General features: G+C 43.5%; 1 protein-coding gene across 3 annotated transcripts in view; it reads left to right on the top strand.

Moving 5' to 3' along the window:
* LONRF3 (LON peptidase N-terminal domain and ring finger 3) overlaps positions 1-11,832 on the top strand; it is a 44,724-nt gene extending 32,892 nt beyond the window's left edge. For 2 of the 3 annotated variants that reach the window (XM_055437874.2, XM_088834077.1), the window contains one exon: positions 1,713-11,832. In XM_055437874.2, coding sequence (XP_055293849.2) covers positions 1,713-1,868 — 156 coding nt within the window. In that variant the 3' untranslated portion in view covers positions 1,869-11,832. The remainder of the gene's footprint in view (positions 1-1,712) is intronic. The other variant, XM_055437875.2, reaches the window with a different exon arrangement.
* Positions 11,833-12,269: the final 437 nt, after the last annotated feature.

The raw sequence follows: 12,269 nt of genomic DNA on the forward strand, positions 1-12,269 counted from the left end.
TCTGAAGGATGTGGGCAGAAAGCTCATTTGGAGCTTAGCAGGAAATAAGTTGGAGAAGGCGATGGCACCCCACTCCAGTACTGTTGCCTGGAAAATCCCATGGGCGGAGGAGCCTGGTAGGCTGCAGTCCATGGGGTCACGAAGAGTTGGACAAGACTGAGCGACTTCACTTTCACTTTTTACTTTCATGCATTGGAGAAGGAAATGGCAACCCACTCCAGTGTTCTTGCCTGGAGAATCCCAGGGACAGGGGGAGCCTGGTGGGCTGCCGTTTATGGGCTCGCACAGAGTCAGACACGACTGAAGCGACTTATCAGCAGCAGCAGGAAATAAGTTGGGCTTCCCTGATGGCTCAGTGGTAAAGAATCTACCTGCAATGCAGGAGATGTGAGTTTGATCCCTGTGTGGGGAAGAATCACTGGTGAGGGAAATGTCAGCCCACTCCAGTATTGTTGCCTGGAAAATTCCATGGACAGTGGAGCCTGGAGGGCTCAGTCCATGGGGTTGCAAAAGAGTCGGACAGGACTGAGCAACTAAACAACAACAAACAAGAAAATAAGTCAGCAGTGTCTACAATGTGTGCCTGGGACACTGCTGATAATTTTGGTGCAGGATTTCTGTGGGGTGGGAAACCTCTTTATTTGAGGAAACCTGAGGTGGAATATATTTCCATGTGACTGTGTTTTGCAATTGGAATTTTTGCAAAGTTTTTCTTTGGGACTGTGAACCATTGGCTCTGGTTTTTGGGGAGAAGCTAACTGTGGCCTGTATATGTAGACTCTTGCCTTCAGCCAGAAACAGGGAAAGGAAGGGAGGTAAGAGACACGCAAAGCCTAAGAGGTCATAAGAACTGAAGGCTCACACGCTTTGCACACCAGGCCAAAGGACCTAAACAGAATCTAAGAGGTGGAAGAGGCTGAGTAGTCATCTCTCGGTCTCCATGGAGGATTGGTTCCAGGAGGCCCCTTCTATAAAGTGATGCAGTGCAATGAGTACAACCAGCCCTCTGCATCTACAGGTTTCACATCTGCAGATTCAGCCAACCAATTTCAATCCATAGTTGGCTGAGTCTGTGGATACGGAGGGCTGAGTGTAGTAGCTAGTTCAGCTCATGAAATCACACTGGCTAGAAGGTATGGTGTATTTGTTAAGATATCAATGTGTCTGCTTTAACCACTACCAAAAATAACTGTAGCTTAAACTAGATAGAGAGCAGAAGTCATAGAGATGGGGAGCTAGGGCAGGCCTATTCCATGAGATCATTCAGACACCCAGGCTCATTCCTGGCAAAGCTCTACCCTCTTGTAACTGCTGCCCTCATCCTCCTGAGTGAAGAAGATGATCATCACTATGTCCACGTTCTAGCCAGGGGAAAGGGAGAGAAAGATGAAGGCAAGGACACATGCCCCTTTCCCAGAGAATGACCCAGAAGTTGTACACATCAATGCCTCCTACATCTCATTAGCCAGGACTTTGTCTTATGGCTGCAAGGGAGACTGAGCAATGTAGCTTCCCCACCTCGGCCCCAGTGGCTGTATGCCCAGCTAAGATAAAGGGAAATACATATTGGGGAGGGGGTGTAATTAGCAGTCTCTGGCACACACAGAAGCTGTTTCACTTGCATTGTTTCCTGGTGGCTTTGGAAGCCTGCAGATTGCTTTGGGATCGCTTCTGTGGGAATAGGATGTACCCATACCATTTCTCTGTTGCAGATCAACCCGAATGGCCCAGCCTGGTGCTGGTGGACGTTAGCGGTTCTTCCATTGGAAAGCCGAGCTCAGCTCCCATTCCTAGCAATGAGGTCCCTGAAGGATCGGCTGAACGGTATTCGGCGAGTCCTGGCCTTTATATCCCGAAACCAGAATTAGTGAGTGGATTGATGAAAAGGAGCCCCCACACTCCCTCACCACTGTGGGGGAGTCATCTTGTAAATATATCTAATTGCAATAACATCTTAGAAGGAAGTATCAAACAGAATCACTCTCCTGCTATTGATCAGAGAGAAATTAAGTGGAAAGACCAGAAAAATGTGATCTGTTTGCAACTTTCTTTCTGAAGATGCTTCTTGACATGCTGCACAACTACATGCACAGCAGAGGTTGTTTAAGAGCCCAGAAGAAAAAAAAATTTTTTGATTTTGACATAAAATTTTCTCAAAGTTTAAAGTGGTTTTGCTTTAATTTTCTGTCTTTCATAGAGGAATGACTGTGTGGTTGAAATGTGTTACCCAGTTCCTAATCATGTTGCAACATTATCTTACTGACTTTTGAGATCTCATTCCAAATGTTTCAGATTTTATATAGCATTGTGTAAAATAATGTTCATAGTTCTTTCTGTTTTAATAATTTATTTTTTGAACTACAATATCTTTTTTTTTCCCTACATGTGTGTTTGTAACTATTTAAGTGTGCATTACTGAAAAATACTGCTTTATTTATTGCTGTGGTTTACCATGTACCTAGGGGGAAGTAACAATACTAGAAATGTGTGATTTTTGCTTTAACAGTTTGTGCTACATGTGACCCCAGTTCTTGAACCATTTCAGTATCTATCCAATTGGATGCTTAAAGGAAGTTCAGCATCCTGCTAAGATCATCTATCTTTACAGATTCTATTTTGCTTTCAATTTGAATGCAACAGTAGAAAACACTTACGGGATTCAGCATAGGTTATGGAGTAAGCCAGGGTACAATAAAAATAATCCATTTGCTATGGAGGCAGGATGAAGGAATTATTTTTCTGGACTCAAGAGATGAATTAGAGGAGTATATTTTATTACAATCTCTCATAGGCATTTATTTCAGCAATCTAATTATATCTTAATTTCTCTCCAATTCAGTTAGAATGGGAAGGCAAGAGAATATTTAACTGCCTTCAGAGGTGATGGTTTTCAGTCTGGCACGTCACAGCTAGCCTCCGTACCCCACCTCTTGTCAGTCAGGGTTGTGAGGATCATGGCCTGGCTAACATGTGTGGAAACACTTGATGAGGATGGTTCATTATTAAAAGTGTAAAGAAACCAGGAAAAAAAGATGTAGAACCCTTTTATAAAAAAAAAAAAAAAACAAACCTCAAACTACCTTTTTGGTTTTTAAGTCTTTTCAAAGGAAGCAGACAGTTAATCCATGATTTTATCTAAACATGATCTTCCCTCCTTGTTGTGATGAGCTAAAGATTTCAACACAGGGGAGGAACAGTGATAAGAAGGTAAGGTTGAGGTCTTGTTTAGCTTGCTTAGTGCAGTTTGATTTCTTTAGTGCCAGGACAACCTGAAAACAGGAGTGTTATAACAACTAAGTGAAAAGATTAGGGCAGGGAAGAAATGAATCATGTTATTCCTACCTTCACGTAAATAATCCCCCCATGTGACTCTGGACAGCTGCGATGCGTGACTCATGTGCAGCCCATCCACTCTGTTCCCATGAGAGGTTATTGCCGCAAGTAATCAGCCTGACTTCTTCCATCACCACCTGTGGCCAGAAACAGAAAAGAGAGAATGAGTTGTTCCAGGCAACAGAAAAAGAGATTCATGTAAGCAGAAACCAAATAACCTCTTCTGCACTTTCTTAACGAACACCATGTTGTCAGAACATTGTGGTCCCAGGTTGGATGTTTGGAGCCAAACTGGGCCAGTAAAAAATGGAAATATAGGAGTGGTTACTGCCCAAGCAAACTCTCTCAGACTCAGGGAGGAGGAAATGAAATGCTCCCGCTTCCACCTGGTGCCCAACCAGATGGTCAGAATACAGTCCTAGCACAATAATTTCCTATTATCTAGCATAAATGCAGCAAAGAGGGTCATAAGTGTCTCTGATTGCTAGATGTGTTACTTTTGTGATTTCAGTTTTTCTGAGAACCAATTTGTTATCTAGCAAATGGTGATGATAAATACTGCATGGAGGGTTGTTATTAATACAACATTAAGTGAGATAATATACATACATCATTTAGCGTAGTGCCTAGCACATAGGAGTCATTCAACAAGTAACTGCTATGATTAGATTATTCATAGTTACAGAATATCATCAGGGGCTACATTTCCATAAAGCCCTGCCTTTACATACAATATCCATTTCCAACCCCTTTACAATTGGTTGAGGGAATCCACACCTCTGATTTTCAGACCATAACTTGGTGATTTACATGTAATTCCATTGGGGGTCAAGTCTGTTTGGGAAAGTGAAAAGACTGGAAAACAAATGAGGGTTAGAAATAAGGGAAAAATCCCATGGCCAGCAAATTTTCCGTCTTTCAAGAGGACTAAAAAGTAGTGTTGTTTGGAGGTCTAGAATTTCTGGTATAATGGAAGCTTTAAATTCTAACTCCATAGGATAACCAACTCATTACTTCTTGCTCTCCAAAGTGTATAAAAGTCTACATCATAGGATATTTCATATTGATGAGTGAGGACCTAACTGTAGCAATAGATTTTGGCTAAACAGACATGCACTTGCCTCCCAGTACCCTTGATACACATTTGGATTGTTTTATAGCAAGCTTTTGTTTTAGTAGTGGTGGGAGGCAAGGTGCAAAGCTAAGCCTTGACTTTCTGTGATATGTACTTGAATGGGGTAATCAATTGGACATGACCATTTCGCTGCTTGTGAATTGATTTTGCTGCAAAGCTTAGGAATAAAGAGTATACACAGTAAAAACATAAAGTTAAATCTATGCCAGAAGGACAAGACTTCCCCCTTGGTAGTCAGTGCCATTTATTCAGCTAGTTTATTGTGATTGACCTAGTCTTTTCCTAGTAGGTTATTTTCCGTGTGTGTGTGTAAAGATGTATATAGGTGTATATAGATGTGCATATATATATATATATATGTGTGTGTGTGTTTGTGTGTGTGTGTACTTGTGTATATATATATTAGGTACCAAGCAGACATTATGCCTTTCTGCTTTGTACTGTACTATTATTGCTGCTAGCTAATAACCAGTAAAATGTAGAAAGTGAAAAATGATTAAAAACTAATTTTCTGTAGATAACTTGGAGAAAAGAGTGCTTGCCCCTTATTTAGTGGGGTAGAGAACTGACTATGTCAACAATTTGCCTTTTCTGAAGGCCGACTGCATCTAGTCCACTGCTGCCATAGCACTCTGGGGCTAGCCAAATCACTGCGCATGTGGCGCTTCCAGTTCTGCTTGTGGAGCCGGACTGGGTTCAGATAGTCTCCTGTGACTGGGTGTTGGAGTGGCGGAGCTCTGAGGCTGATTCACAGCTTCCAGAGGTCTCTCACGGCCAATAGATCACATACTGTTGATGGACTGGAACCCATTGGGGACTGTGTTTCCCCTCATCAACTCCTTTTCCAAGATGGGAGTGTTATTCAGGGACTCGGTCCTTGAGTTCCCAACATGTTGACTTTGCATCCATTTTTGTTTCCCAAGGCAAAATCATAGCAGAGATGTGCAATCGAGATGCAAATAGAAGGCATCCCAAATAAGAGAAAAGGACAGATTTTCAGCCCATTCTTGGGCATGAGGAATGAGGTTTTGATTTGATCGAAGACAGTTCTGAGAAGCAGCCAGCTGCATGGCCTGCGATTTGTGGCCTTTCCTGAGTGCAAAAAAGAAGGAAAAGGAGCCAAGTCAAATGTATGCATTTGGTTCCTCTTAGGATGATAGCTCCCACTGTTCAACTATTTAATAATCTGGATTATGCACAACCAGAGGTGAAATGAAGACAATTCCCCTTACAAATGGGTGTTTTCAAATGTGCTAAATTAACCTTGAGAGAGAAGTGCCTGTAATCTCTGTTCCTGGTGTCATTTTAAAGCTTTTGCTTCGTGACTGTGTAGCCATTTAAAACCTTGTCGCAGCAAATGTGATTAACAAGTTTACAAAGCAACACTGTAGCTTATGCTTCATTTTAAAAGTTGCTTGACATTTATCTATAGTCAAAGCAATGATAATAAACAACAAAATCAAAGGAAAGCAAATAGTTCAGTGTGGCATCATAGGCTTTACCTTAGATAAACTAGTTCCATCTTTTTATGCAGTTCTCGGTAATGCCAGGATTAAAATATCAAGCAAACCATTTAAACAGTGGCAAATGTGTCTTTGTGTTTGTAATTCCCATTGTTTGTTAAGCAGTCATTTTACTCTTGCATTGTAATGACCCGAATGGGGAATAAATATAATGTTTCTTTTTTTTCTTCCCATATTGCTATTCAGCTACCTCTATATGCTTGATGTCTCTTTAGGGTCTTCTTTCCTCTAAATCTATACAAATGAAGTTTCAGCTCGCCTCTAAATCTATACAAATGAAGTTTCAGCTCGTCTATGTTGTAATAACAATGTGATATAGACAGTCTCTGTGAAAGCTTGTTGTTCATTTAAAAATGTTTCCTATTGTCTCACTTTGTAGCTAACACAACTCTACCCATACTGTAGGGCAAGAATTGCCCAAATAACTTCAGTATCTTTTTGTCAGAAGCTGAATTGAAAGCGATCAGAACATCTATTTTGTTCTTGTTCCTATTGGTTGTAATACATTTGACTGGAAGATGTTTCAAGGAAATAGACCTTATGTATGTGACAGCAAGGCAGGTGTGAACTGATTAAACTGTTTAAAAATGCACCAGAAAAGCTTGTTGTTACTAATTATGTTGAAACTTTTTGCTAATAACCTGCCACTACTTTTTCAGTCCTTTCATATATTGGGTTTGTTTAAAGGAGAGCACAATACCTAGTATATTTTCTTTGACATGATAAAATGTTCATGAAAGCAAATTACACATTTTTATTTCGATTCAATGGTGTCTCAACAATAGGCTGAAGCTAAAACCCACAGCATGAGCCGTTTGACAGGAAAACTGGTAAAATTGGCTAGGACAATGAGTGATATTGACTGAGCTGACAATGGCATAAGAGCTTCAGTAACATCTCACCTCCTTTAGCATATGGGATTTAGTCTCATGCCATTGAGGACTTTACACAGGTTCCACTTTACCGCTGAAGAAAAAAGAAGACATAGGAGTAGAACAATAAAAACATGATAGAAAACTCCACTTGGGCCTGACCTTGTTCTTTGTAACAGAATCTTTCCAGTAACTGAGAAAAATCTGAACCCCTGCCAGCGAGGTCCCAGAGGGAATGCTTGGTTCTGTTGGACATGGCCCTTCTATGCCTCATTTGCTGCTGTCTGGTTCTCATGAGATAGAGTACACACCTGCCAAAGGCACAGTCTTCCCTTCAAGGCAGGTCTTCTGCCCAGTATGCCACCTAATTCTCTCTGGAGAACTGGATTGAATCATCTAAAAAGAAGGTCTTGTTTGATCAAAGCCAAAGCCAACACTTTCTGCTTTCTGTCTTCTGGGATCCACCCTTTGAGTTCTCCACGGCCAAAGATGCCTCCCTAGAAGGAACTCCCAGAGAAGGCAATGGCAAGCCACTCCAGTACTCTTGCCTGGAAAATCCCATGGATGGAGGAGCCTGGTAGGCTGCAGTCCGTGGGGTCGCTAAGGGTCGGACACGACTGAGCGACTTCACTTTCACTTTTCACTTTCCACCTTCTCACATTGGAGAAGGAAATGGCAACCCACTCCAGTGTTCTTGCCTGGAGAATCCCAGGGACAGGGGAGCCTGGTGGGCTTCCGTCTATGGGGTCACACAGAGTCAGACACGACTGAAGTGACTTAGCAGCAGCAGCAGAAGGAACTCCTGGTCTCAAAACAAGACAGGAGCCAGAGAAAGGATGGACAGATGCCCTCAACCCACAGGCTCCCAGATGTTTAAACTTTCCTTTCCTCTCTTATGTTCTATGATTTCTTCACTCCTAGGAGGGACTGGTGCAGAGAAGGAAATGGCACCCCACTCCAGTACTCTTGCCTGGAAAATCCCATGGATGGAGGAGCCTGGTGGGCTGCAGGCCATGGGGTCGCTAGGAGTCGGACATGACTGAGCGACTTCACTTTCACTTTTCACTTTCATGCCTTGGAGAAGGAAATGGCAACCCACTCCAGTATTCTTGCCTGGAGAATCCCAGGGACAGAGGAGCCTGGTGGGCTGCCGTCTATGGGGTCGCATAAAGTCGGACACGACTGAAGCGATTTAGCAGCAGCAGCAGGAGGGACTGGGGTGGGATGTGAAGGAGCTGATGTCAATACTCTCCATATTACCTTCTTCCAGGCAATGCAGAAACTTCCCAGAAAGACTTGTCCATGGTCAGCCCACTGCAGAGCCATGCCCTGGTCAAGGCAGAGGAAGGGGAGGCCCCAAGGAGCCCTGCTCTAGATCTCAGAGTTCACCTCTCCCACCCTTTCCAGTTTTCTGCTACTGCTTTCCCCACTGATCCTCACATTGACTGGTCAGCCATGTTTATTGTCCACACATGTATGACCCAATGTCATGCTTGCACTACAAAGTCCTAAAAAACCCTTTCCTCCACTTAGTGAAGTGCTTCTCACTAGCCCCCTGCAGAACACCGCCTGCCTCTCCATAAGTCAGTATCAACAATTTATGGATACCACAAGTGCCACAAAATTAAGTCCCCAAATAGCTTACTTAACACAAGTCGAGCTTTGCTATAAAATCTTGCTTCTCTTGGGTTTTAGAGGTGCATTATGGGAACATCAACACAGTCACAGGAAAAGGGGAGATCATTGACCCTTTAGACCATGTGCTTCTCCTACAAGCCCCAGTGAGCACTTTCATAAGAGGACCAGGGCTGAGGGTTGGGAGAGCATGAAGTCTACAAATGGAGTTAAGTGCTTTGGTTTCAGCAGTCTACAAGGATGAGTTCCAACTGGAGGGAAGGAAGGAGGAGATGGTTAATCATGACAACTCATGTGACTTCCTTTTACCGCCTTCTGGGCAGAACTTCATGCATCCTCTTCTCATGGTGACTGGATTTGATCTTCCATCCTGGTTGGTGATCCACTTATGCCCAAACCAAGACTGAAGTCATGTCTTCAGGAAGTACAAGTCATGTTCTTACACCCTTAGATGTTCAAAGGCCCAACTGACATACACTGAGTGTTCCCAGCATGCCAGGCTCTTTTCCAGGTTTTCAAATATTTAGCTTCTCATGAGATCTTCACTCTAATCTGTGAAGTAGATCTCTAGTCCCATGTTATAGGTAGTAAACTGTAGCACAGCCTGGTTACAGTATTTGCCTAGGTTCATATAGATGAAAACCTGGGCAATCTGATTCCAGAGCCCCCGACCTTCACTGCTCTTATGAGCTCCCTCCACAGGGTTCCACAGACTCACCTGGTGGACACTTGGTTGGGGAACCTGCAGAAAGGGTGATAGCAACCTTTTCTATGTGAGCAGTGCCCCTTGACCGATAATGATCGACATGCAGTATGTTGTGCTCCACATTATTGTGTTTAGTCCTGAGGTGGGTCCTGTCATCATCCCTGTTCTACAGAGGAGGATGCTGCGCTTCAGAAAAAGAATGCAACTTGTTGAAGGCCATGCAACTGACCTTGGGATCCAGGCTGTCTGACTCCACAGTCCTTAAACTGCCTCTCATGAACTCCACCGCTCTCACTTCTCAGGCCTCACATTTCCTATATTCTGACAGCTGCCCCCCACCCCCCACCACCAGAAGCAAGAGATTTCAGGTTGGTTCTTAGGTCCAATAATCCATCAAGTGCCTGGTCTGTTTCCATCTTTCCCGAATGTCTTTTTATTTTGTTTTATTTGTCTTTTGTGTTGGTTTTTGGCTGCACTGGGTGTTCATTGCTGTGCACCGGCTACTCTCTAGTTGTGGTGCATGGGCTACTCATTGCATTTGCTTCTTGTTGCAGAGCACTGGCTCCAGAGCGTGGGCTCGGTAGTTGTGGCTGGTGAATAGGCTTAGGTGCTCCATGGCACATGGAATCTTTCTGGACAAGGGATTAAACCCATGTCCCCTGCATTGGCAGGTGGATTCTTAACCACTGGACCACCAGGGAAGTCCATCCTGAATGTTTTTAAAGCCTCACAATTAATGAAACAACTTCACAAAGAAGGCTGTCTACCTCATCCTTCCCACTGGGAGCCAGGTGCCAAAAGGGGTGGGGTTTTGTCAGCCATCCATAATACAGGACTATAAATCCACAAATGAAAGGATTTTTTTTAAGTTGAAAAAGGTGTTTTGCATTCTCCTTAGAATAGCCCGTGACATCTTACTGGTTCCCTCATTAATTGGGAGTTAAACACAATCTTTGTGTTTGAAAAATAGATAAGTGAAAAGGGGATGGATCTTCTGATGCTCACATCTCCTTCAAAGTTCAGATGGAAGGGTATTCACCAGAAGCCTTTCCACCTATAGGAACTGGCAGCAAAACAGAGGCTCAGCTACAGTGGTAATTCTTAGTCCAGGTCCTGCAAGGGCATGACAATTATTTACAGGACACATTACATGCCAGGCACTGGGCTACAGAGAAGAATACAGCACACCTGTGCCCTCGAGAGGCTCACAGCCTAGGGAAGAAAATACAGGGTATTACATAGATACACAGAGCATTCCTTTCTTCAAAGGAAAAGCACCTAATTTTGCTTGGGGAGGTATTCAGGGAAGGCTTCCTGGAGGAGGTGATACAGAAGCTGAATCCTGAAGAATGAGAAGTTTTCCAGATGAAAGTATGGAGAGGGATTGAAGAACATTTCATGCAGAAGAAACACATGAAAAAAAATCTATTAAGTTCATAAAGAGAGCATCAGCCAATGGTGTGGAATATTGTGAGCAGTTCAGTCCAACAGAGCACAGGACCCAAGGCCTGGCAATTCCTGACAGGGAAGCAGGCCCCAGTGTCTCACACTTTTGTTTTATGCCGATTGAAAGCACCAGCCACTGTCTGGGGAGACCTGTGCAGTGAACTTCTGGGAGAAGGAAGTGGGCTAGCATGGGAGAGCCCAGCCCACCAGCCAAGTCAGGGTTCAGCACAGCCTGACTCCCGCTGTTGAGCCCAGGAGCCCTGTTATGATCTAGACGAGAGAAAGAGAAGCTGGGGTGGTTGTGGGAGGGACATGCTATGGGGAATGATTGAAACCTTCAGAAGTGGGGAGGCCATGGTAGAGTGGGGAAAGAAAGGAGTTGGCTGGGCTGGAGTGAAGGGTTGTGCTTTATAAGATCCGGAGGCTTTAGCACAATGGACCCAGATGAATCTTCTCACCTTGATCAACCAGACATAAACGGGGCCCCTGCAGTGGGGCACTAGAGCTGGCTTATTGTCCTCATGAAAGACAACTGTTAAGATTTCAGAAATTTTACAAGCTGGTTGTTAAACATGGCCATTATTTTTAAATGAGTTGTATAAACTTACAATTAAATAAATTGTGTCAAAGACAAAGTAATGGATATTCCAAGTTTATCACTTCCTAATTGTTGTACTACTTTTCACTCTCATTCACGCTGTTGAAGTTATTGAGCCCTCCCGCATCTGTAGGTGGAAATGCTATATCACAGTACACCACTCACTGAGTACCTCTCGTTCAGTGACATCAGGCTGGTAGCTGAAATCAGCCATGGTGGGAGATGTACAGCACACTAGAAATTAGGGCTTCTCTCCCAGAGAATAGGTTGCTACATTTTTACCAGCACAGCACCGACTCTGGGTCATTTTCCTTTGTCCATCTCTCAAGTTACCCCCAATGCCAATAGCTATTTTCAGGAAACAGCAATCCTGAAAACTAGTGTGTATAGATATGCAAAGTGTTAGGAGTCCAGATTTCTGGTGGACTCTTACATAATTTATTCGTGCTTTAAGAGAGGTCTTGGGGGGACGCCAAGATGGTGTGATTGACAAGACATTTTCAGACCAACCTTTTCAACCACTGTTGAGATGGACATAATAGACAACAATCCCTTCTATGCTTTTCTTTACAATCATCCCTCAACATCCACCCCCTTCAAACCACAAGCCTGAAACTATTCTCCTGGCCTATGATTTCAGTGGAATTAAACAGTTGATTCTTCATCATTCATCTCACTAAGGTCATGACAAGATGGATTGACAGGTCCTTAGCCCAGGCATTCCCAGCTGGAGAGGTTCACTTTAACCACCGCCACACAAGGGTAACTAATAATAATAATAACAATACCAGTAACAGGTAATATATATTGAGTGCTTACTATATACCAGGCAGTGCTCTTTAGTGCTCACGACAATCCTGGAAGGCAAATACCATTATCATCCTTATGTTATAGAAGAGGAAACTGAGGCTCAGAGAGGTTAAGGAACCTGTTTAGAGGCATCGAACACTCAAGCCATGGAGGGAGCTAGGGATCTAAGCAGTCGGCTTCCAGATTGCTCCTTTCTCATCATGGAGGGGAG

The sequence above is a fragment of the Moschus berezovskii genome, chromosome X (assembly GCF_049115385.1).
Source record: "Moschus berezovskii isolate FMDL1 chromosome X, NW_MosBer_1.0, whole genome shotgun sequence".
NCBI classification, from domain to species: Eukaryota; Metazoa; Chordata; class Mammalia; order Artiodactyla; family Moschidae; genus Moschus; species Moschus berezovskii.